The sequence below is a fragment of the Coffea arabica genome, chromosome 2e (genome assembly GCF_036785885.1).
Source record: "Coffea arabica cultivar ET-39 chromosome 2e, Coffea Arabica ET-39 HiFi, whole genome shotgun sequence".
In the NCBI taxonomy this organism is placed as follows: Eukaryota; Viridiplantae; Streptophyta; class Magnoliopsida; order Gentianales; family Rubiaceae; genus Coffea; species Coffea arabica.
In genome coordinates, this window is record NC_092313.1 from 9183445 (window position 1) to 9211211 (window position 27767).

Consider the following 27767-nt stretch of genomic DNA (forward strand, 5'->3'; position numbering starts at 1 on the left):
ACCACAGTACAATCATTTCGGAAAACGGCGCCTGCTCTCCCTCTAAGTACAAGGTGACGAGTTAAACACTGAGGCCGGCGATGACCCAGCTAACTGATTTCGACACAAATCGACACTCATCTTGCTTGGAGGGGCTTGTGTTGACTTAGAATATTTATACATAGCATCTTCCGTAAAACTATAGGCAATCATGACTTCAAGCTGGAATGACCAGCAAAAACCTTGGCTTCAAACAGCTAGACAGAACATATACCACAAAATCACAAATCAAAGGAGAAATAGGTACCTGGCCAAAGATATGATCTATTACTTCCCTAACTGCTTCAATAACTCATTCCACGAATTTAGATGGTCAATGGAAAAACAAGCAGACAGCGGCAGAGTATTATCCAATCACCCGTTCAGGAATATTACAAGGCTACCAGGCTTATCTAAGACAGCATCAGTCCAAATACCATTCTAGATAGCAACATTCAACAAATTTACCAAATTGCACAAACAAGTCATATTTCAATAACGATCAAAGGAAGGGGGCCGTCCTCCCCTCCTAGGGCGGTCATAAGGACCTGGCCTGTCTCTGTAGCTTCTTCCATCGTAACGTGCTGGCCCTCCAACTCCATATCTGTCACTACTACCTCTAGGACCTTCATCCCTATCATATCCTCTGTCTTTCCCATACCCATTTTGAGGAAAGCGGTCTGAACCCCCAAACCTATCAGCCACAAATCGGTCTCCACCAGGAGGATACCTGCAAAAGATTCAACGTAATTGAGAAGTATTTAGATGAATAAATAGTTGAGACAGATCAATGTTAATTATGCATATCTTTAATATAAAACCAAAACGAGTTTATGCAGGATAGTGATAGTGAAATAACAACTAATCTGTCAGTACCTGTCACCAACATACCGACCCCTACTCACATAGCGGTCATCTCTGCTGTCAAAACGTTCCCTGTCTCCATGACGTCCTCTATCATACCTATCATCTATGAAACGATCACGGTCACCTCCATAGCGGTCTCCACGACCACCAAACCTAGAACGCGGTGGTGACATTGGACGTAGACCACGGCCACCACCTGCCGAGGAACAATCTCGGGCCCAGTGCCCAGGACGACCGCACTTGAAGCAATCATCTTGTCCAACTGACCTATCTCCTCCACCATAGCTGCCCCTGCCACCTGATGAATAACCCCCACCATAGCCATGATCTGAATCATCACCCCCCATTTTAGGTTGTGCCTTGTTGACTGAGATGACACGATCACCAAATTCCCTACCATGCATTTCCCTGATTGCATCATCCATTGCACGGCGATCTGCAAAAGTCAGAAACCCAAATCCACGGGGGCGGCCAGTATCTCTTTCCAGCATGACCTACATGGAGAACTACAACTAAGAGAAGCAGATACCAAACCAGCCATGCAAAGCACGAAGAGATGCATATTATAGGATCTATTTAGTGAAAAGAAATATACTGAAACCCTAATTTCTGCTTCTTTCCAGTTCTATTAATTCAAATTGACAGCAAAATGGGATCCACATCCCAAATTGTCATGCCCTATGATCAGTCCACCTTCGATTCCAAAACCGACTTTCCAGCAGCTACGAGCTGTCCATTACATACCTTTCACAGCCACAACGCTTAGTTAACATAAAAGTTAACTCCTCCAAATGGACAAAACGTGGAATACAGACAAAGGATTGCCTTTCCTGAAATATGATTTATACGAGGATGACACAAAAAAAAAATGTATTTTGAATTTTTATTGCCATCATAATTCATGGTCACTACTCTTCAACACTTAAACCAATACTGGTGGATCAGGAAGCTCAATTGTAATAGCTTCCCAATAAAAGTTTAAAGAGAAAGGAAGAAAAAGGAGCCCAATGGTATTTTAATCTTTTAAAAATTGATATTCATGTACCATTAAAACAGCGCAGCAGCAACCATGACACAGTAGCTTAAGAGATTACTAAAAAAGACTCTCTTAATTGGCTATGAACCAAAAAGAATGAGAACACGATAAAGAAATAGACTAGAACTCGGACAAGGAAATACAATCAATAAGGTGCAGAATTCTTACATGTATAGAAGAATCCGCAGAACAGCAGATTTGCATCGAATCTATTTAAGTTACCTCAAGCCTTGAAACTCACAGATGAAGATCTCTAACTTCATCATTAACCGAAAAATTACAAGCTGATAATTTTCCTAGTCTCTCTGGATTAAAAGATGGTTGCTGGTACTGAGGTTTAGTGTCACATCCTACTCAATTCACACACACTCCAGCCATATAACAGTACGAGTCAAGAAACACCATGCTTATCCAAAAAATTGAGTTAAAAGAAACAGCAAGCGACACTATACAAGTTTCACACCAAAAGATAGCTCAGAGAAATCCTCAGAGTTTCTTGACACTTCCATACTGCAACTTTAAGCAAAAAATAATTATATTTCTTCTTGTCACATTGATCTTATCTCAGGTTAACCAACTTTCTGGACTGTCTGTCTTACATAATCCAGCATTCCATTGCGTCCATTGGCAGCAGTAGTAACAGAAAACGACCAAAACCACTGGCTGATTACAAATCCATGGCCCACAAGTTTTGCTTGCCGTGCAAAGCTAAAAATGTCACATCTCTACAGAACCACATTTACAAATATCATAGTCCAAAATACACTACATCTTGTCATTTACACTTGATCGTGGAGGTTCACACATTCATCTCACATTTAAGCTAGCCTGGATATAAATTCCATAATCAGATTACCATAAGTTTCAGCTGCATGATTTCCAGTTAAGAACACCTCAGAGAAAATAGACAAAGATGACAGCATAAGCAGTAGCAATATTCAAAAAACCAAGTTGAAATAAGAAAGCATGGAAGTCAACAGGCTCCAGGAAACAGCTTTCAGCAGATAAGTTCTTTCTCTGAAGTCATGTAAAGGATCACTGAAAAGCACGAGTAAGAAAGGCATAGCACATGACACTGTTATAACTTGATCAGTACCATAAAGTCATGGACCATGGGACTCAAGCACAACAGTATACCAGCTGCAGCTGTTCCATAACCTCAACAACTTCATACCAAGGCCTTGAGGCTCATCAGGTGCTTCGAGCCCATAATTTGGCATGCATCCACATAGGAAATAAAAACTAAAGCCTCAAATGAATCTGTATTTGTATCCATGCACCTGGGTTAACTGTTTTACATACAAAGAGCAAGATGAACACTACCACAAAGGATTCAAAACCTCAGGACGGCAGGCATGACATTGTCGTGTTATTCAGTTAAGCATGTCATGAAATCTGAGTTCTACGAGATTTTCAGACTAAAAGCACAGCTAATACGCCCCAAGGAAGGAGCCAACAGATCATTTTTCGGAAACTCGTTAACGTAGAATAGTAATAATCTCATCTGTAAATTATTCCACTTCTTCCAAAGGCTCTTACTATTTGATGTACTGTGAGCTTAAATCAAAACAGACATGTACCCTATGAAATAAATAAAAGATCGAACTGAATCAAGCAGCTGCATTCTTCTTTTCTAACACAAGCAGGGAGACTAAACTGTCCTCCACCAAGGGGCGAGTGATTTAAGTCCATCAACGGAAAAGGATGAAGCCTTGAACATAGAGCTTGACATGTTTTATTTATCCGCTCTGAGAAGGTAGAAGTGAATTGCGATCGCTCAAAACAAGTTAACACAAATGGAGCAACCAAAACACATACAGCAGCGAAGACAAAGAGAGTCCTAAATCTTCCTTGTTCCCCTTTCTTCATACTCGATGGATACGCTTGCTCAAACAGCAAAATAAGACACGTATTTAAGTTTATGAGAGCAAAACAACCTTCCCAGACCGAAAAACCACATGATCATGAATTCTGAATCATTATATGCAAAATCCTGAAAGAAATCCATGTCATATGGCAAGTCCATATAGCTCTAAAGCATTACATTTAAAGTCAACAGCTGTTCCTCTTTCTTTTCTGGAGATCAAGTCCCAGGCCCTTCAATTAGAACAGCAGCCTTACGTAACCAAATATTCAACTAAAATGACTTGTCGCAGATCAAATTAATTATACAATCCACAAGCAAATTACTCTTGCAGTTAGGTGACACAGCCCACAGAACACAATTTATTCATATCATATACACAGTGGTTCTCCAGCTTCAACCACCCAAAGGTTCCAAACTTCCACAACAACATCCCATCTTAAGCACTGCCTAACACAACCAGAATCAAGCAACAGAACAAACAAGTGGAAATTAATTCACGAAGAAAAGGAACAATAAGAAGCAATAGAAAATACAAGCAGTAGGACCAGTAGCTTACAAACCCACGACACAAAAGTAACGCATTGTCTTGCTAATCAATCAAGAAAGATATTCCATTTAATTTCTCTACCTAAATAAAAGTGAAAAAGGTGAGATAGGATGATGAATTCATAAAGAAGGTACGTTTTGAAGCTATTATTATTATAACGGAAAAACGTATACTGATTTCTATACTATTTGCACTGATCAATATCTGGAAAAAATACAAATTTGCTACAAAAATCAGACCAGATGCCCTTTCAGATAAATAGGGCATCTTCATAAATTTGTCATCCTACTGTTCCCTTTTCCATGATTTCCTCAATACATAGATTCAATTTCCACCTTTTCCCCATATAGCCCCCAGGCATGTACAATCTTCATGTAAATGTACAGTTTTCCCAATAGATAGCTTTATCCCGTACCCAAGCATCTAAAATTCTCATACAAAGGTTCATCTAAAAGTTGCAAGTTCATGATGAGCAAAAAGAGAGTGCTTAAAAAGGCGGCCCCCCCGCAGAGACAGAGAGAAAGCAAACAGGAAGTCAAGCAATGAAGCTTACCTGACAGTCGAGAACTTTGCCGAAACGGCCGAAAGCATCTTCCAGCTGACGTTCGGTGACGTCCCACGATAATCCTCCCACAAATATTCGAAACTCGTGCTCTTTCCCAGCCATAACCGCTATTCGATTAACCTATACCTAAATTGCTTCTATCAGCACTCCTGCAGAAAGAACACAGAGAAACAAGGATTATTCATGTTTTTATCAAAGAAAAAAAACCTACAATTAAAAAGGGTTAGCAGAAGAGAAAGAATAAACATATACGAGACAACAAATTTGTATGTAAACAATTTGAGTAGGTCGAGAGAAAGTAGGGATAAGAACTGACAAGTTTACTTTGAGAAAGGTGATGGGAGAAGCGTAGGTGAGATTTGGGGAAATTTTGGGAGGAGGAATTGAAAGAATGAGGTTAGCTTTTGATTTTCGGTGACTACAAAAACCCTAAGCACCGCAAAACGCTCAGGGGACACGTGCGATTGACAAATTTGCAATCCAACCCCCAACCAGCATCCCAAAGATTCCGACTTACGTGGCAACTGGCAACCACTTGCTACTTTCTACAATTTCGTTTTTTTAATAGAAAATAAAAATAATTTTACTCGTAAGATTACTGGAATTCGTCGAATATCATATCATAATATAATAATAAATAAAGCTCGAAGGGGGAGGTGAGAGGGGTTTTCGATTTTTATTTTTGGTTTTCGTGTTGTTTTTAATTACAATTTTGCTTTTATTTTTAATCTATCTTTTAATAATTTATAGATTCTCGAATTACAGTTAAATATTTTTTAGACATAGCAAATATCCGCTAGCAATTTTTATAAGAAAGAATTATTTATTTAAGAAGGTTTTCGTTCAGAAGGAGTTTGCTATTTACTTTTTTTTTTCCCTTTATAACTTCCATACTTATTGTTTTTAACTTATTTTAAGTTACACACAACTAAGGTCCGCCTTTCCCATTAGAATCTATAATTGGTGTATATCCATCATTGAGCTTATACTTGTTCCACTTGGTGTGCATGATATATACTAGTAATTTGGGTAAAATTAACGGACGTGCTAAATTTTCATATGTTGGATTTTTTATACTGTCTGTTTGACGAGTGACCTGTGAGCACGCGTTAAAATGTATTTTAAATATTAAATTTTGAAAAATATAGGATTAATTAGAAAAAGCATGCAAATGCATAAAGATTAATTAGAAAAAGTGTATAAATGCAAGGGAAAGTAGTCACTATTAGTGTGTGTATATATATACATAATAGATTGGGATGGAATCTGGTGTATTAGCAAGTGCCTATAAAAAGGCCCTTTTTATATACATGTATATAAAAGTTACAAAACCATTTCGCAAGTGGCATCCACTCCTGCAGCCTGAAATGGAATTCTGTAGCTTTGGTCGGAATGGGCTCCTTAGCATGTCTCTGCCAGAGCTAGCTGCAATTTATTCTGCTGTTATTGGGAGGAAAGATTATCAATCCAGGAGTTGCTATGTGGTTACCAAGTTGAGAGCCAAAGTTAAATCAGAAAGTTAGAGATTTGATGCTTCCACTACATAAGATGGTCGATTTAAGCTAATGGATTTCAGTTCTTGGAGCGTCAAGTACTGTACTCAGCAGGAACGCAAAAAAAAGTAAACAAATTATTTTCTCAAAAGAACAACCATTGTAGAATACACTACCAAATCAGAGGCCTTTTCTGGTCACAGAAACTTGAATACTCAACTGACACATTGTAGAATCTGAAAGTCGAAACTACATATTTGGACTAGTAACTAAGAGCCGAAAAAGGAAAGAGTCGCAAACATGTAAGAAATTTTTGGCATTGCTGCAACTTGTATCGAATCTCAATCTTATTTTTGCTTGATTGTGTGGGAAGATGAAGCCAGTTCTGCAATACCATTCTCTAATGCTGTAACCAAGTCAGCAAAGTATTTTCTAGTCACACGAGTCAGCGCAGGTAACTTGGTGCGAAAATCAAGGAAGGTGTCCAAAGAACATTCTGCTTCAAGGCACTTGGACAGTCCCTTGTTTGCACATTGATGAAGTATTTCATAAACACCCTCTGCTTCGCTGAGCAAGTAGTCGAAAAGCTCCTTCTTCTTGTGCTCGTACTGTTGTAAGTAATAGCCATAGAAAGAAGCCCATTTGAGGACCCTCGTACATTCCACAATCTGAACCCAAGCATCAACAATGAACCAGAACTGAGTCGCTTCCAGGCCATGGATTTTACTCAGCATCTCAAGATTCTGGTTCTTCATCAGGTGCAGATCAAGAAAGGCTCTTTCCAAAGAGAGATGGTTATTATACCATCTTTCGAAGTAATCCCACGAAGCTTTAGCCCTCCGCCTCGTCTTCTCTACTTCATCATAAACACCCTCATTCTTTGCCTTCTCATAAGTGTTACAGGCCAAAGTTTCTTCACCATTGCGCAAATCACAACCACAAGGCGGTGCACAGGTCATGTACCAATCGCCATTATCAATATCCCCAACATTCTCAATCCGCCTCTGGCATTTTGGACAAGGCTTAGTATTAGCCAACAACCAATTTTCAGTCTCCAAATCAGAACTGTTTTTAACCGCCCACAGGGCCACAGTTTCACAATCAACCGGACTATGAGCTTCCCCCAGACAATTCCAGCAAAACCCATACATACAATTGCAAGAAACGTCAAAATTCTTGCTTAATCTATCCGGACCCCTGTTATCAAGTTCAACCGCACAATTACACCCAGGGGTAGGACAGAGTTTCAAGTTTGCACGACTTTCAACATAAGATCGAGCAAGAAACTTGTCATACTTGTTCTTATCTCCATCAGAGGCCAGAGAACGAATGATGTTTCCGCCAACCGCAGCCCCACAAGAGTCCTGAGGACATCTCAGCATCAAACACCCTCCATCTTTAACGTAGCCCTCATTGATTGATTTACTGATAAATTCTTTCCAGCAGTTCTTGCAAAAGACGTGACCACAAGCAGCAGACGCCACAACAACGAGGGCAATGGGGTGCTCCTTCCAGCAAATCCGACAGACGAATTCTTCGTCTCCGTCTTCGACATCCATCGGTCCAGGTTTCTCTCTGAAAAGTCCAGAGGCGCTGCGGACACCTTCTTGATTCTCAAACCATTCTTGAACAACGTCGGTAACATCCCAATTATAACGGTACAAGAGAATCGTTGCTGCTTCTCTGGAAACTGAGAGAACAGATGAAACTTGCAAGATATCGTCGTCCATTCTAGATCCAACATCTTCTTCAGTCAAGATGATGAACTTGTTTTTCTTCTTGTTTGCATGATCGTGATCAAGCCTTTCGCTGTAATAGGAGTCGTAGTAATCGTTCTCACACTCCGCCATCTTTCAACACAGAAATGAATTCACAAAAATGCAAGAAAAGAAAAGAAATAGCAATGCAGGAACTGTGGTAACTAAGAAGGAATGCTTGGCGACTAAGAATAAATTCAACTGGTAACCACGAACAAATGCTTCAGAACTAGGAATGAATTCTTCAGGAGGGTCTCGGGCTATGAAAACATAAATAGGGAGAGAGTTGGGAGAACCGTTGGAAATGTGGAAATCTTTTCCCCGAGATTTCTTTCTCATTGTAATTGCCTTTTCCGCGAAATTTCTTTTTCGTGCCGGGCAACCCTCCTTTATTGTAAACCACTGAGTAAGTTCCTTTTTGACAAAATCCAGCATGTTAGAAAAGTAACTTGGACCCGCTGTAACCTATGTAACTCTAAAAAAAATGTAAAAATTCCTTCCAATGGAATTTTTGTTAATACCCCTAATCGAATAAATTGAATACTTTCCTAACTCAGCAAATAATAGGAAAGTATTGTATTATAATTGATCTTGAGTAGTAATATTTTTTTTTTGGAAAATCGTTCAAAACGTCCCTCACATTTTGTAAAATAACTTTTTCGTTCCTTACTTTTAAAAGTGTAATTTTAAGTCATTTACAAATTAATATTGATCAATTTTGGTCGCTATCTAGATTTTTTACTAGTTTTTAGGCGAAATCTACCACAGTCTTACACATGATCATTTTTTAGGGGTAAAATTATCAAATACATGTCACATAATATGATCCATAGTCCCTGACATTTCACAAAATAAATTTTTTCGTCCCTCACATTTCACAAAATAAATTTTTTCATCCCTCATTGATCATGTGTGCGATAGTCTTTTCTTATTTTTGAAAACTCATATATATGTCTATTTGATTTTACCTGAACAGTACAAATAGCATGTAATATATCTCTATTTAATTTCATTTGAATAAGCTAATTGTAGCTGTAGATTAGATCAAATACAAATATACTACATGATATTCGTATTGTTCAGGTGAAATCAAATAGATATATTCATGGGTTTATAAAAAAAAAAAAAAAGAAACTATTCGTACACATGATCAATGAAAGATAAAAAAAAAATTCATTTTATGAAATGTGAGGGATGGAAAAAATCATTTTTTGAAATGTGAGGGACGAAAAAATTCATTTTGTAAAATGTAAGGGACGAAAAAATCAAATTATGTGAAATTTGATTTGACAAATTTACCCCTAAAAAATGATCACATGCAAGGCATGTGGTGGATTTCGGCTAAAAATTAGTCGAAAACCTAGGTGGGGACCAAATTTGACTAATAAGAATTTGTAAGGGACGTAAAATTACACTTTTAAAAGTAAGGGACGAAAAAAGTCATTTTGCAAAATATGAGAGACATTTTAAACGATTTTCCCTTTTTTTTTTTTGGAATAACAAGATTACGATTACGATAGTTAGTAGGAGAAATTATGGGAGGTTAATGGTCAGTTGAAAAAAGTTGCATAAGGATACCAACGAAAATAAAACTTTATAGTGCATAGGTATCCGCATTGCATACAAAGTTGGTAACAATAATGAATCTTAAATTCCCAGTTACTTTTTTCAGAAAATAGTAGTGATCAACCCCATATTCCTCAAAAAAAGATCATATAGATTTTAGGGATTTTATCGAGTTAAAGATCTCAGCTTGGAAATAAATGCCTGATCAAGGAGTCCAACTTTAGGTATGAATGGCAAACTGCAAACGTACAATTGATAAAGATAATAAGCATAGGCAAGGAGCCGTTTTTTGTGAGAAAGAATTGCAGTATTTATTAATAGGCTGGAACTGAAACATGGTTTTAATTTAGTTGCAACACAACGATGCCCAGATACAAAAGAAAGTGGTTACCCTAATGAAGCCTATTTGTGATGCTTTTGAGAATATCTTTCTGTTTTAGATGATTAAGATTTCTGTACAAAGTACAGATTACACTTACAAGAAAAAAGAATGCGCTGTTGGAAGTTACAAGGCAGATCATACATAATTTACATTTGAGTTGAGCAGGGATATTTATCAACCGGGGTTGAAATTTGTTGCATCTCCACAAGCATTAGATTATTCAGGCAAAAGCGGGAGGCGAGCAACACTAGTAGCTCCACCACTTGTTAAAGAATTGTATCCTTCGGTGAACTTGAACCAAATCTGGAAAATTTATTAGAAGTTTTCTTAGTTAACCTTTGAGGAAGGATTTGCAACCTCAGGTTTGACTCCGTGCCGGATTTCTCAGCAGCCAACTGATAACTCTTCACGAGCTCTAGTTGTCGAGCAACTATTTCAGAGCGCCTCGGAAGAAGTTCTACAGGCTCGCCACCTGGTATCACAATGTATTCAATTGCAAGTCGAGCCTCCTGTAAGGAATGAAACAAACGCAGGTCAAGTATACCAAATAACAAGCAAACAAGCAAAACAAAACAACACTTGTCCAAATACATTGATTGCAATGCAACCAAAAGCAAACACAAATTCAAATACATCCTGTTATATGTCAGGGAATTATCATCTGGACAAAGTATATAAACCAGTAGAAATAAGTTAAGTTGGTGCACCTCCAAGGCGTCAATCTCCTCCAATGATGGTTTTCGTTTAGGAGCATCATCTTCGACTTCAATGTCAAGAGTGTCCTTCACTAGCTGCTTTGTGGAAGAGCCGAAGTAATCCATTCCAAGGATCATACGGATTGCCTTTACCATTTGAGCCATTGTATTTGACTACATAATCCCACAAAAGCAGATGAACAACTGTACATACGTACAGGTATATTTTGCTTTAAAAACAAGTGTATTTAAGTTACCTTAATAACAAATATAGGTAAATGGTGGAACTTTGCTATCCCACGGATCCAAGGATTCTGCTTCATTTCAAAACTAGAAGCAAGAATACAATCTGCAGCACCTACGTCATCAGTCACATCTATTTCATCATCAAGCCCCATGACAGCTGTTACCTGTGTCAGATCAGCTTCCTGGATCTAGATACACATAAAAAGAGATTAACAAAAGTTGTCTAGCCCCAAGATGCTCTCTTAGTTATAGAATGCAATACTAGTGAAATATGTGTACATACTGGAATTCCAATGAAACATGTAAACCAATTGATTTTGTGTCGATTAATAGCATGACACAAAAACCTTTATGGAATGAAATACTAAAAATTTTTTCTTGTGCCTTTTTTGCTGCCTATCTTAATAAAATCATTTGAAACTGAAATATGAAAGGACCAAGAGGATTGAAGACTGCAACATTTACCTTGAAAGTATACACACAGACAGGAGAACTCCTCTGGTTAAGATACCTATCATTATTCAATTTACTGGATTTGCGATAATAATCCACACCTTCATCATCAGACTCTGTTCCAACCTTTTCACTTTGACTATTAACCAGCTTAGAGTCTTGTACAGGATCCTTTTGGGTACTTAAAGAAGATTTTAGAGAACTACTAGCTTCATCATCTACGCGTCGGAGTTCAAACAGAGGAGATTTTCCTACAGCCCACAAGAAATTCTGATCAAGATGAGGTACTAATAACAGATCACAGGCTTCAGATATACTGGTTATACTAAAGTTTCAGGCATTCTGATGAGAAGCTCAGATTACCTGCAAGTATGGCATCCACTGTTGCATCCAGTCTATGATGGACACAGCACTCAGTTCTTGATATCATCTCTACTGCACATGTGAATGTAGGGGGTCCTTTCCTCTCGAGAATTGTTTTCTGCACTTTCCTTTTCCTTGCCTCCTCATCACCAAGAGTAACGCTCTATCATCCAATTAATGAATAGAAACCATCAAGTGGTCAATAAAGGTATGTCTAAGATATTCTAGACGCTTCGCAATTTCTTACAAATTACATCCTTTATTTTGATTACCAAATGAATAACCAGATAAAATAAGCAAGCAAGAACTACAAAAACAAAATGCAAAGGAGACCAATTACACAAAAGAGAATGGCTTAACATCAATGTCATATACACACATAAATGGATACTGGTGGATGAAAATTCACAAGGCAAAAAGGGTCCATTGTACCTCAATGCCACCAACAAGGATCTGCAGTGATGGGTTCTTTATTATACTCTCTATGGTCACTCCATGTGCAGTTGCAACAAGCTGAACTCCCCTCTGGGCAATTGTACTGGCAGCCAACGCTTCAAGCTCCGTTCCAATTTCATCAATGATAATGGTTTGTGGCATATGATTTTCTACTGCCTCAATCATCACCTGCTTGTTATCAGATGAGCGAAAAGAGTCAGGTGAAAGGATTGAAACATACCCATCATGCACAAGACAGAAAGCAGAGGACGGGATCCAAATGAAAAAGTGAACCATAGGATTGAGCTCAACGTACATTATGTTGCATGTGAACGTTTGGGACTTGCATCCTTCTAGCACGACCTATTCCAGCATGAGGAACATCTCCATCGCCACCTATCTCATTTGATGTATCGACAATAACAACACGTTTGTTCTGGTCGTCAGCCAGCATCCTTGCTATTTCCCTGCAGAAGCATAGGCTCGTAAATGCCAATGTGAAACAGCTAAAGAGTAACTCATTGGTAAATAACTACGTTGGCAAAGAGTGTGGGCCTTTTCTCTCCTTTTGCACAATGGGCTTGGAGAAATGAACAGATTAATTTATATCCTTTCTCAATTTGTACTTTCTACATAAGTTCACAGAAAGGTGAAAACTATGGAGGTACTGCAGTTTAGTTCTGAAGGTGGATAAAGACATGGAGACGTTCAAAAGCAAAGGCACTTCCAACATTGATCTGTCATTTAGATGATCGTCATTAACTTCAAGGAGGACATAAACGACGTATACCTGATCAAAGTTGTTTTACCAACTCCAGGGGGCCCTATAACCAAGATGGAACCTCCTTCTTCAACCAAGTCACGAATGATTTCAGCACTTCCAGACACAGCCCGACCTACCCGGCATGTAAGACCAATAATTTGCATTTTACGATTGCGAATGGCACTTATACGATGTAGAGAATGATTGATACCCGACCGGTTGTCATCAGAAAAATCACCTACCTAGATAAATAAGGTAGTTTAACGCTGAAAGCTTAGTTACTCAAAAGATGTATACTTACCGACCATCAGCATAGAAAAGTATATTGCAAAGGCAAAGTTGCCGATGTGTCCATAAAGTGCAAATACATGGTTAACGAACGATGAGCAGATTTCTGTGTGGCAAATTGAACATAAATAAGTTTTTTCCTTAATTAGGGAAACGTCTGACTGATCAACGTTCTTTCTTTAATCCACGAAGAAAGCTGAGTCTAAAAGTCTCAATCACAATAGTTGATCTACCCCACAGTTACGATAAAGTATTCAAGTGTACTATAAAGCCTTATGTGGAACATATTGACTTAGTGAGTTAATTTTAGTAAGGATAGTAACATATTAATTAAGTGAGCTAAATTCAATTAGTTCCATAATCAAGACCTATAAAAACAACCTTTGAAATAGCATGGCCAAGATCTTCAAGCTTCACGGGTTGTTCCGAGATCACCCAATCACCAGAGGGAAACCGAGCAAGAGGTTTTCGACCCAAATCCATAACAACCTCAATCAATTGCCCAATCTCCTGATGCCTAAACAGCTCATTCCTCATCCTCAAGGGCACCAGCTGAAGGAACAAGTCCAAATCCGAAACCACCTCGTCCCGAGAAGTCGAAGTAGAGGCCGAACTTAACGAAACTGACGACAACCCATTTCCGGAACTGGATCGGTCCCGCGGCCTCCGAATTTCCGGTGACCGAATCGAGGTCCCCGGCGCAGTAGACGATGAGATTTTGCCGCGTCCCCGACGGGTTCGACGAAATGCCTTGGAGAAAGTAGAAGCAGCTAGAGTGGAGCTACGGATGTAAGCAAAGGTTGAAATGGGTATCTGATTAGCCGACTGCCATGAGCTGTGGATGTCAATCAGCTCAAAATGTGAATTCAGAGCTTTCATTCTCTCTTCTACAGTTCTTTCCCACTGAAACACGCACAACCCACACTAAGCTGTATATGCTGTTGTTTTAATATGGAAAAAAGGTTCTCACTTTTTTGTTTGGTATAGTGAAATTTAGATTGGTGATTTTGAAGTGGGAAAGAAGGAGATCTCATTGGAGGGAAGGGGATGAGGAAGATGATGAGATGGAGGGAAGATTCGTTGGGATCTCCTATGGTATAGGAGGGAAAGTGGGTTCCACTGAAGAGAAATACTACCTACAACTACAGCTAGTAGTTAACGAACAGAAGATTGTTAACGACCGTTGAAACTGACCACATACGCCTAACCACGTGGACGGAAAGGCTGCTTCGGACCGCACGTTCTACTCTGGTTGGCTACATGGCTTGGCGTGCCTGCTGGAACTGTTTGGAAGAAATTGTTGGAAACAATTTAGAAATGCTTCAGAAGTACTTATTTACTTGAAGAAAACAAATCTTAAACTGGAGAGTGACTGGTTCATTTAACCATGAAAAGGTTATGAATGATGCATGATGTTTTCATTTAACCATGACTGGGTATATTACGTTAGGAAGCTGATAGTGATATATTATTGGGGCATTTTGTTTGCTATACAGCAAATCTTAGGGCTGCAGAGATATTCACCGCTGATCTTTCCCTTGAAGAAAATGGCAATCAGGACTCTCTCAAGTCTCTGAATGTTCTCCGAGTTTAGGAGTACTGCTGTGTTCTGGGATTCATTAGTCTCTGATGAGACTCTGAACACTTTTCTTCCATTTCCCTGACCCAGTTCTGCGACATCATGGCTGGAGTGTAATTAAAAAAATGATCTTATGTATATTCAGTTGTATGCCTAAAAATGTAGGACCTGACCTGAATTATATATTTATATTTTTTAAAAAAAAAAAGTGAAATCTAATCCAATCTATATTTATATTTGTCACTAAAAAGGTGAGACCTGATTTTTTTTGTATATAAAAAAGTGATTGCATGTGTGATTGATTTAGAGTAAAAAGTGGTTGAAAACCTAGGTTGGGATTAAATTTTACTAACTTTATTTTATAAGGGACATAAAGTTATTATTTTAAATGTGAATGGCAAGAAAATTTATTTGGCAAAATACACGAGATGTTTTGAACTATTTTTCTTTTAATTATATTCCTAGTTTTAAATTGATAAGCCAAGAGATGAGTTACATTTTATTTTTCTTAAATGAGCTTCTACTTAGTACTTACTTTGTTGCATTATAGAAATTGATGCCTTTATTAAAAAAATTTAATGCATTTAAACCAAAATTTATGTCTGACGGCATATTGCCATGCTTGGATGAATCCCATAAATGCTAAATTTAAATTTCAAATACTCCCTCCGTCCCACTTTGATAGTCCTGTTTTCCTTTTTCGTCTGTCCCAAATTGTAGACTACTTTCCAATTGAAGAATGTAATTGTATTTTAATTTTTCTAAAATACCCTTATTCAATATAAGTTGTTGTTACTATAAATCAACTCCATTTAATGAGAGTTGATTCTTTTTTTTACCATCAATTCAAGTTCCCATAAAGTTGTACTCTAATTAATGTGAGGGTATTTTAGAAAAATAACTACCTAAATTGATTGTTCCAACAAAGTTAACTACTTTTTATTAAACTGTGTGAAAAGAAAAACCAGGACTATCAAAGTGGGACAGAGGTAGTATAAAATTCACATATATGCCTGTCATAAATGTCGAAAAAATTATGATTGTAATTTGCAATACTCCACAAACATGGTCAGCATAAAATTTGTTTTTCACAACTTCATTGGAGTAAATTAATATTACTATTTCTACTTGGAGATCTCTGAGTCTTTGTAATTGTTCCATCTGTTAATCCGATTTACTTTCTCTGTACATCAGCTCAGTTAGATCATAAATGGTCATTACTCGTTAGTAGTAGGACCACCTTTCTATATCGAAGCAGACACTACTGAGATATTCTGTAGTATCCCTTTAATGCATGAGATTTTGACAGCAAAATATCTAAATCGCCTTTCGTTCAATTTGGCCAGGGATGTTCCCAGATAACCCCACCACTCAAATCAAGAACCAATATATAGACATTTGAGAGGAAAATAAATACTAAGAAAACACAAGTAGAAAGTTTCTTAGAGAAACCATTTTTTGAAAACTAAACTTAATTGCTCAAAGATGGAGCACATGAGGCTGGTTATAGTCTTATTAGAGCTGCTTGAGCCCCTTTTACTTCTTTGAGCAACTTGCCTAATATTGCCTGTAATTAACTCCTAATATTGCTTTACATTTACATTTACAATGAATCGCAGCAAGGAGTGGAATGATTTAAACAGAAATACGCACGGGTAAAGATTTTGGACTGCTGTACACAAAGAAAGCGTGGAAATTGTTGCTGACCAACTCATTCCCAACCCATCAGCTTCTTTCGGACACATTCTTTAATTTCATTCCTTGGCAAAGAGAAGCCATCGCATTCATCAAGTAAGATTCTGTATACTTCCCACTCACGATCATGAATCCTGTGTCTTCCTATCTCCACCTACAATGAGTTGTGGGAACAGAGTATAGACCAAATGGCAATGCAAAGGAAACTTTACTTAAGGACCAAGATGAGAGATCAAATGAAAACCATGAAAACAAAAATGTAGTACCGAAAATATGCTTATATTCATGTTCTTGAGGGCTAGCGTTATATCATAGAAAACAAGAGGACGGCCTCTTCCAGATAACTCAACAGGATTAGCTACCAGCAGCTCAGTATCAGGGCCGCGGCTTATGACATCCACCCTAAGCGGGTGAACAAGTTCCATTCGCAGTCGGGAGCACAGAGCATTCTGTTTGTTGGGATCAATTATCTGCTTCCCATCCGCTTGCGTTATAAATAATTCCACCTCACAGTTCTTTACAAAGAATCTTCCATAAGCGATCTGACATTCATAAAAATCAGTTCTTTACGTGATATGGAACCTAAAGTTCCAGGCTCAATAAGTAACTTAAAAGTTCCCCTAGTTACTCTTCTTTAGTCCTCTCAAGGATTCTAACTTAAAAGTTCCTTGTAGTGGAAAATCACAAATGCAAAAGATGGTATTCCAGGATGGAAAGCAAAAAATATACCTGGATATTATAATCTTTTAAGGTCCTCATTATATCATAAATGAGGCCTTTGTGATCTTGACATAAGACTTTAACAAGTGTGTGGGAGGGCCTGAGGCTGTTGTCCACCTCAATAGAAACAGAACTGGAGGCAAGAACTCCTAGCATTTCCAGTCTGAACATATCTTCAGTGACTGAAGATGGAAGAAATGATTGTGAATATGCAGTAACCTCAGGAATGGCTAGTTGAATTTCACAATTCAGCATGGCATCCCCCAAGACAGCTTTCAAATGATCAATTGCTTCTTCCTGTCTCTTTTTAGTGTGGAGAAGTTCCCTGATGTTAAAGAGAAGACAACTACATTTAATAATGCATATAAAATAGTACTAAGTTAGAAATGTTGAAGTGTGATCTCCTCTCCTCATTGCTCATGCATACAAGCAGGCTCACAAGAGAACATGGCATTACAGGAACATATGCAATGTACATGCGTACACTAATAACCCATGATGCACGTGCCAACAGAGAAGCAGATACACTCAGTACACCCATTTGGATACAGAGTTCCGTGTTGCATAATAAATGGAATTATAAAATGAGAATAACAGACTGAAGGTAGGCAGGTGGAAGGTGGCAATATACCTTACCTTTTTAAATGTAGACGTAAAAGAAAATATTACCAATCCTAATTCCACCTGTGCAAGAAACAAATCAAACTGAAATCTACCTAAGCTTTTGGTGAGATCTGATTTCTCCATTTATGTATCCTTGTTAGTTACATAATTTCATGTCAAGGTGTTCAGTATCTTAATTTCAATATGGCTTTGGGGTTTTCCCGCAGTCATTCAAGGAGCAGTGACAATTCCACTTCTACTAATTCAGTTGGATATTGCATCTAATTTTCATCTTCTTGCTATTCTCATAACATTAGTTGAGATGTATAGTAACATAGGGAAGCTGATGTGCACAACTTGCAATTGGACAAGTTTTTCTGATGTAAAATTGATATCAGCAAATAGCAGCAGAACTGTTTTGTCCTTCACGGCTAGGAATTTTGGCAGAATGCACCAACATGACTTGAACGTGTATATAAACCCAAAAGAGCCTTAAGGAATTACATGGGACTCCTTCAGATAGAGCAAGACAATGCGATTTAGCATTGCATTAAAAATACTATAAGTTCCAAATAGCAATCAGTGGATATATCATACTTCAGATGTTGGATTAAATTATGACACACAACATCACTTATTAGATGCTGTCTAATATTTTCCAATAGATCGAGCAATACTATACAACTACAAGTTCATTATATCAATGCATTTATCAATCAACAGCCATCAAATGAAAGTGCATAACTTCAGTTAAAGATTGATATGTGTGGGCAAGACAATAACTGCAGTTCAGAACCAGCAGGGATAAAAAAAATTCCTTATTTTACTTCGTTTTGTCCCTTGAGTTTGCAATTGCTTTTACTGTATCAGTTCATAACTTACATCTCACGATGGCACTGTAGGTAATCCATCAAGCAGAAAATGCTTATATGGAATTTCTTTTAACTTCGCTAACAATTTCAGTGACTAAAATAGAACAGAAAAATTGAAACAATTTTGGGATATTTAAGGACTTTGAGAGCCAGCAGAGCAGTATACAGTTAATCAGTTTTACAAAAGACAAGAAGTAGTCCAAGAAGCATTATTGTCATTTTCTGTTCAAATAGTAATGCTGATATTCATTCTTATAACTGAAGAATACTGCATAAGTTAGCCACTTTTCTAATACTTAATCATTCCTCCATGGCCTGCAAATTGCACACCATGTTCCACGTGCTGCATTTCCTCAATAAGACAAATTTGAACTTCTCACTTTGACTATGGCCCAGAAAAGAGAATGCTGCGGAATATACAATATGCCTAATCACTACTTTACATTGGTACAAAAGCTTAGATGTGTTATGTTGTCTATTTTATTGGCAAAAGGATCAAAGACAAAACGCAGAAAGCAGTAGAAAATGCCAAAGTGCGTACACTTAAAATATGCCAGAAGAGAACAACCTGGTGTCCGTTACAAAGAAGAGATCCATGACTCCTCCATCTGGCGCAGTGGATACCTTCACTCTTTTGATTGTGAGTTCTAATTCACAAAGGACCTGAGTTACATCTGCATAGGTGAATCCAAGAACCTCGGTAATTTTTGAGACGACGTAAAATCCGTCATTACCAACTATCAGTAAGGAATAGCTGGAGTGAATCTACTAAGCAAGCAACAAAATCTTTTCCCCAGACAGCCAGCTTTTTACTACCGTCACCATGAGAACAAGTATGACGTCTATTTAGTGATACCAAATGTACGGCAATAGGACATTATACTCTATGAGGGTTAAAATATTGAAAATTTCAAAACCCCCCATGCATAAACAATTTTCAGGTCAAAATAGACCAGATTTTCCCAAATCTCAAGAGATAACTACGAAGGAGAAGAAACAAGAAAAGCAAGCAGATCAAGGAGATTGGATAATACCTATGTTCTACTTCAGAAGATACTATATGCAGATACATGTATGTTAAGTTTGTAAAATACAAGGTTTACCATGCAAGAGTCCTTTCCGGTCATAGGAACACCAAAACTTGAGAAGGAATATATCTGGAGGCCTGGGCTGTTGAAACTCTGGTCTGTAATAGTAAATTCCTGATGCTGCAGGTGTACATGTTGGACACACCTCTTGAAGCCTCGTCTTCAACAAACTCCACCTGGTCATTGGCTTCCCAACAACCCAGAAAACTAAGTAACACCATTTACCATCTGTTTGAACATCTGTTTCAGCCCAAAAAGAATTAATAAACAAAACTTTAAGAGTTGAAAATTCCCAGTTTTGCTTAGAATACTGAATCTAGGTAAATTAACCATATCAGAATATTGCTTTTTCATTATGTACACTAAACCTCAAAATGAAAAAGTACCACTAAACAAAGATTTAAGAATCGGCATGACCCATCTTAGCTTTCACTAAACGTCTCATGTTTCACCAACTTGCCAATAGTAAAAATAGCAGTATATCAAAAGATTTGAACCCTTAACAGTAACTACGTTTGCCATGAAAACAAGGTACCTTCACTGGAACTACATCAGAACAGTATCAAACGAAAAAAGAAGGAAAAAAGTTCAAGACTTTACCATAATCTACATGCCTTCCGGCAACAAGTTGAAATGTTTTAAAGGATTCTTTAAAATAAGAAGCAAATTTCAACAAAATTTCCAAAAAACACAATGGCCGATCATTCTTTACCCTAATATGTTGCCTTCTGAAACCTTAAATAAAAAAGCTGAATATTTTGGAAAAGAAAAAGAATAAAGCTGAAAATAATCACAACCATTCTTTCATTTCTACACAAATCATCAAAATTCACAAAAAAAAAATGCAGTATGATACAGATTAAGGAACACAAGAAACTGTTGTACCTCCTTTGGCAATGCTAAGGCCAAAGAGCAAGATTACCCTACAAAGATCACAGCCAAGACCAGTCTTGTCTGGACAATTCACAGTGATTACTGTGTGATCAACTGCGCTCTCCGCTTCCTTAATCAAAACCGCATCTTCATATATTACCCCCATTTCTCCAACTTCTTTAACAGTGACGTAGCTTACTTTCCCTTTGAACTCTGTTTCTTGCTCTGTTTCATTGACCTAATTGTTAAAATGAAGCAAGGGAGGAATGACTACAGAGGATGGTCCACAGTAAAACAGAGCCCAAAAATGAAGAAAAAGAAGAAGGGGTACAAGTGTGAAAACACAAAAACAGATAAAGGGTGTAGTTTGGCCTTTATGTTCTTTCTCTGATTCTCTCCAACTAATGTCTAAATTGAGGAGGAGTCGGGACTGGGGGCTGCCATCCAGAGAAGTGGGACTCCAACAAATATAGGACTTTTTTCCCATTTTCTTCTTTTCTTTTCATTTCTGCTTTTTTGGTTTCTCCGTAGCTAGCTTTGCTGGACGCCGTTTATTTTTGGGAGCTTATTTGACGGGAAAACCGGAAAGGGAAAGAAAGCTAGACAAGATTGCTTGTTTTGAAAGTGGTAAAGCGATGGAGAAGAAAGAAAATGGAAAATTTTGGATAAGTCACTCGGACAAATACCGTTAAATAAAACTACTGTTTCCCCTAAAATATGGGTGAAAAAATGAAAGACAGTTGAAGTAAGCTTTATAAACTTTTTTAAGATATCACTTTTATCCTAAACGTCTATTAAACAAAATTTTATTGATATATGTATTCAATATCATTTTATTTTTTTTATAAACTATCAAACAACATCAAAATTAATCCGTTCTCTTCTTTTCTTTTCTTTTCTTTCATAACCTTTCTCTTCTTTTCTTTTCGATCCTATACTCTCAAACTAAGTAGCCATATATCTTCATTGATAATTCAGTCAACAATTTGTTACGTGGTTTATCTTTTATATATATATATATATATATATATATATATTGCAATGTAAGACATATATACACAGAAAGAGAGAGAAGGGGGGTATATATAGAATGTTTAAAATCTAACTTAAGTGATAGAAATATTGTTCAAGTAAATGTCGACGTGTTAACATGTTCATCTTGTCTTGGCATAAGCAACATGAGCCCTCACTATTCTACCGGATAAATTAACAAGTCGAGGCATCTCTTGTGTCTCTGTCCACCTAAGAGGCTAAAAACATGAAGGGAAGGTAGCAACAAATTCACAAGTCTAGACACTAGTTTTTTTTTCTGAAATGATAACTATTATATATCCTGATATATCCTACACCAGGGGAGAGAAGACGGACCTAAGGAGATCCGGAGATAATTCGGAGGAACTGAACCACCACAAAAAAATAATTTGGAGGGAACTGAATCACCACCGAACCAGACGCGTGCACTACGCATCCGTCTGAATTTTTTGAATTTAAGCCACTCTTAAATGTGACATTTGATGGGAGGCAAAATTTGAACTTTTGCCATCCACTCCACCAAGCTTTAATGGCTAATGGCTTGGTGGTTACAAGTCTAGACAGTAGTGTCCCATCAATTTTCTTGCACAAATTGTAGTTGTAGCTTGTTAGTATGTGTTTTAACAGATAAATTAACAAATCGGGCGTCTTATGTGGGCGTCTGTACGGGCTAAAATGGCTAAAACGGGAACACAAGGAAGGAAGGTAGCAAGTTCACGTGTCGACTAGGCTCTACAGTTTATAAAGAAACGTCGTGGTTTGCGATTGGCTGTTCAATGAGGATATTTTCCTTCTTTTGGGAAGTGGATACCATCATGTACAGAGGGCATTCGGACATTTCAATCAAAAGTGACACTAAGTGCACACCTCCATATACCTTTTACTAGTAGTGTGCTCTTGACTTGATTTGATTCGTATATTACACAATTTAAGAAAAATTAGTTAATCAAAAGTGACACTAAGTGCACATCTCCATATACCTTTTACTAGTAGTGTGCTCTTGACTTGATTTGATTCGTATATTACACAATTTAAGAAAAATTAGTTAAGTTTGTTGAAAGAGTAAATTTAATTTATTATTTTCTTAAAATATTGTTACATTAATATTAGGAGTGTGACTAATCGTTATATTTTTACACTGATTACAACAATAATACTGACTGAGGTTGCACTATTCAAGACTAAGTAATAATGTACAATAAACAAGGGTATTTTAGAGGAATTTAAAGCTAATTATATTTTTTAATTGAAATTTTGACTATAATTTAAAATAAAAAAATAAAACTATCAGAATAAGATAAAGAGGGTGAAAGTTATCAATAGTACAGTTAGTACTAAAAGTCATATTGGTGTGAATTTAGAATGTAGGGGTATGAATTTAGCTCATCCCCCGGATCAAGGAATTCAAATGATTTGACTAGTTCATTGCACCGACAAACATAGCACTAAAAAGGATCAGATTTTCTTTTTTGTGTATGGCAAAACTGGTGGAAAAGTAGTGTGCTGGTAACCATACAAGTCTCCACCAAACTGTTGAAGTTTTTTTTTCGGGAACTCTTGAAGGTTTCTACTGTTCCTAATTGGATGTTGACACTTATGCAAGTAAAGGTACCCTAATATTTACATAACATCCTTTCTCGACTTGCTTATCGAAAAAGGGAAGTCACATTTGCTGAACTTTCTTTATCAATTGTCTGCTAACAATGAACTGGATAATATGATGGATAGCTACAAAATACCGGTGGTGTGAAAATTATGGCACTCGCTGAACAATTGAGTGAGATTTAAGGCCATTGAGAGGGAAGGATAAAGTCCCTCATGGGCAGTTCGGTTGATCTTAGCAAGCCTCCTTAGGAGCTGATGTCCAGTGCATGCAAGGGTTCGATTCCCGTGATTAACGTGTTCGGGGGATGGGGTCTCTCCTCCCGGGTCGGAGTGGGAATAGTCGGGTCCCGTAAGAATTGACCCGAACACCCACTCCGTTAGCAAAACAAAAAAAAAAAAAAAAAGAGGGAAGGATAAAACTTGGTTCATGCATAAGAGGTTCAGATGTATTTAACATTTTTTTATTGGGGTGTCCCGGACAGTTTTAAGTTTTTTTTTTCTTTTTTGGTAAAAATACAACCAAATCGAGAAAGTACCTAATGTAAAGATAACAATAAATGTAAGTGCGATATAAATTGGAAGGTATGTTCTAACGGACACCTTACATATTTAATATTCATCTGACCTATTATGTATATACGCATACTAATAATTATTGCACTTTCTAGCATTTGTATATTTTTCCATTTAATCTGACCTATCTTTTCTTATATTTATTTTATCTTTCTAATTAATCTTATAATTTCAAAATTATAACATTTGAAATATATCTCGACGACGTGTCGGGCACTCGGTTGATAAATCCAAATTGGAATTATGAACACCAAAGCGCAACTCGTGCATAGGTATTGTATGATTGTGATTTCAATTGCTTTCCTTTCCACATGCGCCGCAGTATCAACATTTTAGCAGCGAGTTGCGCACGAGTGCATATTAGCTCAAAGTGTGAAAAGGAAGCAACTAACTGGAGTCGTTTGACCTTTGCGAGATCTTAAGAAATGCCTAAAAATGTCTTGTCCGTGTCCACACGACACGGACGGATAGGAGTCCAGAGAGATTGGATGACTAAACTTTGGAATGTATTGCCTCGGTGGAACGTTGGCACTAGAACAGGGGCGGATTTAAAGTGGGGCATTGGGGGCACGGGCTCCACTGCCCCTTAAATTCCTATAATACATCTACAATTTTGACATAATTTTAAAGGTGCCTCCAGAATTTTTTTTAGAAAAAATATGGAAGAATGGGTCACAAAATTTATATCATTCACTTTCCTCCTCTAGTTCCCATTTTCTCACCAACAGGGCCAAGTACCAATTATATCAGTCATTCCTTTTGGTCCCCACTCCCCAAGTTCCCTTTACTCCTGTGGTCTCCCATTTCCCTTCACAACCGGCTCCTCTTCTTCCACACCCAAGCCAACTATTTTTTCTTTTTATCACTTCATCCAATTATCATTTACTTCATTTGTCCCCACTCCCCAATTTCCCTTTCCTCATCTGGCTCTCGGTTGTCCCCACTCCCCAACATACATACGAGAGCCTTTTTTTTTTCCACAACCAAAGCTTGTTACTCTTTCTTTTGATCACTTCATCCTATTTAGAGATTGCACCAAAATCAATTGATCTTCTAGGACTTGGGTCCGCCACATTTTGTAGCTCTTTTCACCAACTTTAGGAGACCATCAAAATCAGGTTCTAAACAATTACTTCTTATTATTATTATTTTAAATTTGTTTGCAAATATATTTCTAGAGCATGAGACTATTACTGTTTTAAAGAAATTTGAAAATTGATTAGTTAATGTAATAACTAATAAATGGGTTATTTGATAAATATTTTAACTTGTGAAATGGTGATTTTATGCATGAGACTTTTTTTTTTTGCTTAAAAAATTAGAAAAAGAGTAGATAAAAAATTTTAGTGTTATTTTTGCCCCCACTAAGATTTTTTTCTGGCTTCGCCCCTGCACTAGAACTAATTTGGAAGAGTTTTTGAGTCTGGGATAATTCCAAAAACCTTTCCTTAGACTTTTAATAATATCACTTAACATTCTTAAAGTTTAAAAAATATCACTTGTCTCTCTTATTAGTTTTTAAATTTTTGTAATGTTCTCAACCTAATTCAAATTATATGATTAAAACATTATGTTTAAAAAAGAGAAAATTATACTATGTAGCTTTTGAACCTAAAAATTAGAAAAGAGAATGGAATAAAAGAAGGTTATGGTAAACAATTATTTTTTCTTATTAAAGTATTGAGTTGGAGGAAAAAATCGCAAGGACGAAATGTAGTAGTTTGCCTTCTCATATTGCCCCGTGATATTACTAGCATTAACTGGTTTATCTCTCTATTTATCATAACTTAATGCTTTGTTTGGGTTGTTATTTTTTGAAATTTTTGTAGAAAATTTATTATGATGATCTGATATATATATATATATGAGATAAAAAAGTGATTGAGAAGCATATTTACAAAAAACATAAAAAAAAATTTCTTAAAAAAATTGCAATCCAAACACCACCTTAGATAACTCATTTATAATGTATGAACCCCATTAACAAATATCTTTAGAAATTGAGTGCATGGCTAATATCAAACACATGAAAATTTTGTATATGCAATTGATTTTCTTTTGAATTTTCTGAAATGCTAAGTTATTTAAATTAATGAAATACTTCACGCAAAAAAAAAAAATTCCACTAAGAGATGACGATATTCCGTTTTACCCAAATGGAATATTCTATGGCTAAAAAATTACTGGAGGTAGCTGTGACAACTCATAGGTGCAGAAAGATGAGTAGATTGACGAAATGTTGGTTTTACCAACTTTACTGACCACATAACTTGACACCCCAGGTTAGTAGCACGTGGAACTTTGCTATTTGCTTGGATTGCACGTGTTTAGACTTTTTCGTATCAATCCCCGCGAGTCTTTTCTAATGTAGAACTCCGCTCCATCTCTTTTCATGTACACTGCTACCATTTGATTCGAATATTTTACTCCGTTACGCTGCATTTTAATGCAAGTTTTGTTCGCGATCAACCAACGTCCATCGACCAACTTACCATTTACCAACTGCCAACTACTGAGGGATGCTGTGAATTCTTTGGCATCGTTGAAGAACACCAAAATTAAGCCCAAAGTCTCTATTTACTGTTGCCATGTTGGAGAAGACTAGCAAGATGACACCGTGCTTGCGCACGGTGAGAAATTAAAATGATGCCCAATATGAGCTGATTTGCATGTAATGTATGGTTGTATTTGTTATTTTGTTTAATGAATGAAATTAAGACATTATTAATAAAAAATGAATAGGTGAAGTAGCTGCATAAGAAAAGATATTGAAATGTATATGTATAGTTTGTGCTATGAATGAGAAGGAAGTTAGTAAATTCAATGAGGAAAAAGACATGTAGTTTTATTTTTCTTTTATAAAATGTAATAGATGAAAAAAAATTTGCTGGAAACATATTTTGGCGGATGCATATTTGTTTAATTGATTGCCATATACATTAACATTTTGTTTGTCCCAAAAAGCATATAGTTTTGATTTCGCTCTAAAACGTCAGAATTATGCTTACTAACATGACTATAGGAGATAGTGTCTCAACCGATGGGATTTTTTTAAGCAGGAAAAGTGGTTGCAAGTCTCTGTATATATACCAAAACGTATCAAGTGGCTAAAAAAATAAAAAATAAAGTATCAACTGGCACAGGCAAGATCAGATGTATTTTCTTGACATTACATCTGCCAACACAAGCTTTCTTTCCTACGTGAAATTGATAATACAAAGTCAAATTATACTCCAGTTTAGCATGACATTCACAACTTGTAAATAATGCCTGAATTAAACAATTACAATCCTAGAATGCTACATGTCCAAGTTAAACTCTTTTTTCACCTCAACACAGTCTAATTAGAGAAGGGAAAGGTGTACTCGCCCACCAAACTCCATTAACCTTCTTTGCATGGAAGATGCTCTTTCCTTTAAAAAAAAAAAAGCTCTAACATGTAAAAATAGTAATTGTGTTTAGATAGGAAATTATTTAAAAATATTAGTTAGAATAATATTGGAAATATTATTTGTAAGAATAGTTTTTTATGATATGACATACATAAAATAGAAAAGATGATTGAAAAATTTAAAAACCAATTATAAAATAAATTGTGATGCAAATAAGTACTTGTTTACAAATGATGTCGATCCAAACACATCCAAAGCATTAAAACATTCATAAATTAGTGCCATTCATGTTTGGACAAATCTATACATACAAAATGTATACTAATCCATCCCGTCCCAAGAGGCGCTTCCACACAAAACTATAATAAGCCTTACCCACTACCCCCAAAGACGT

General features: G+C 36.8%; 4 protein-coding genes and 1 long non-coding RNA gene across 7 annotated transcripts; all 5 read right to left on the bottom strand.

Moving 5' to 3' along the window:
- Positions 1-283: 283 nt before the first annotated feature.
- LOC113730764 (glycine-rich RNA-binding protein RZ1C) lies at positions 284-5375 on the bottom strand. 3 transcript variants are annotated; one of them, XM_027255659.2, is made up of 5 exons: positions 5217-5288; positions 4889-5049; positions 2090-4231; positions 895-1379; positions 284-748 (listed from the first exon to the last, which is right to left on the bottom strand). In XM_027255659.2, exons 3-5 carry the CDS (start codon positions 2123-2125, stop codon positions 511-513), a joined length of 759 nt encoding a protein of 252 aa, XP_027111460.1. In that variant the 5' UTR covers positions 2126-4231; positions 4889-5049; positions 5217-5288; the 3' UTR covers positions 284-510. The 3 variants fall into 3 exon arrangements, with proteins under 3 accessions (XP_027111460.1, XP_027111459.1, XP_071934839.1); XM_027255658.2 differs by lacking the exon at positions 2090-4231 and having other exon boundaries at positions 5217-5375; XM_072078738.1 differs by lacking the exon at positions 5217-5288 and having other exon boundaries at positions 2090-2749; positions 4889-5018.
- LOC140036627 (uncharacterized) lies at positions 4139-4882 on the bottom strand. Its single transcript, XR_011840185.1, has 2 exons — positions 4671-4882; positions 4139-4630 (listed from the first exon to the last, which is right to left on the bottom strand). It is a non-coding gene; the product is annotated as an uncharacterized lncRNA (long non-coding RNA).
- Positions 5376-6740: 1365 nt separating the features above from the next.
- LOC140036097 (probable E3 ubiquitin-protein ligase ARI8) lies at positions 6741-8243 on the bottom strand. Its single transcript, XM_072077360.1, has one exon. The coding sequence runs from the start codon at positions 8241-8243 to the stop codon at positions 6741-6743; it is 1503 nt and encodes a 500-aa protein (XP_071933461.1).
- A 1796-nt stretch (positions 8244-10039) lies between these two features.
- LOC113730766 (protein SEEDLING PLASTID DEVELOPMENT 1) lies at positions 10040-14471 on the bottom strand. Its single transcript, XM_027255662.2, has 9 exons — positions 13723-14471; positions 13081-13295; positions 12607-12757; positions 12288-12479; positions 11856-12018; positions 11505-11743; positions 11051-11227; positions 10806-10967; positions 10040-10607 (listed from the first exon to the last, which is right to left on the bottom strand). The coding sequence occupies exons 1-9, from the start codon at positions 14218-14220 to the stop codon at positions 10365-10367; spliced, it is 2040 nt and encodes a 679-aa protein (XP_027111463.2). The 5' UTR covers positions 14221-14471; the 3' UTR covers positions 10040-10364.
- A 1820-nt stretch (positions 14472-16291) lies between these two features.
- LOC113730767 (ACT domain-containing protein ACR10) lies at positions 16292-21408 on the bottom strand. Its single transcript, XM_027255663.2, has 6 exons — positions 20784-21408; positions 19914-20138; positions 19379-19484; positions 17345-17660; positions 16882-17157; positions 16292-16769 (listed from the first exon to the last, which is right to left on the bottom strand). The coding sequence occupies exons 1-6, from the start codon at positions 20935-20937 to the stop codon at positions 16632-16634; spliced, it is 1215 nt and encodes a 404-aa protein (XP_027111464.1). The 5' UTR covers positions 20938-21408; the 3' UTR covers positions 16292-16631.
- Between the last annotated feature and the right edge of the window lie 6359 nt (positions 21409-27767).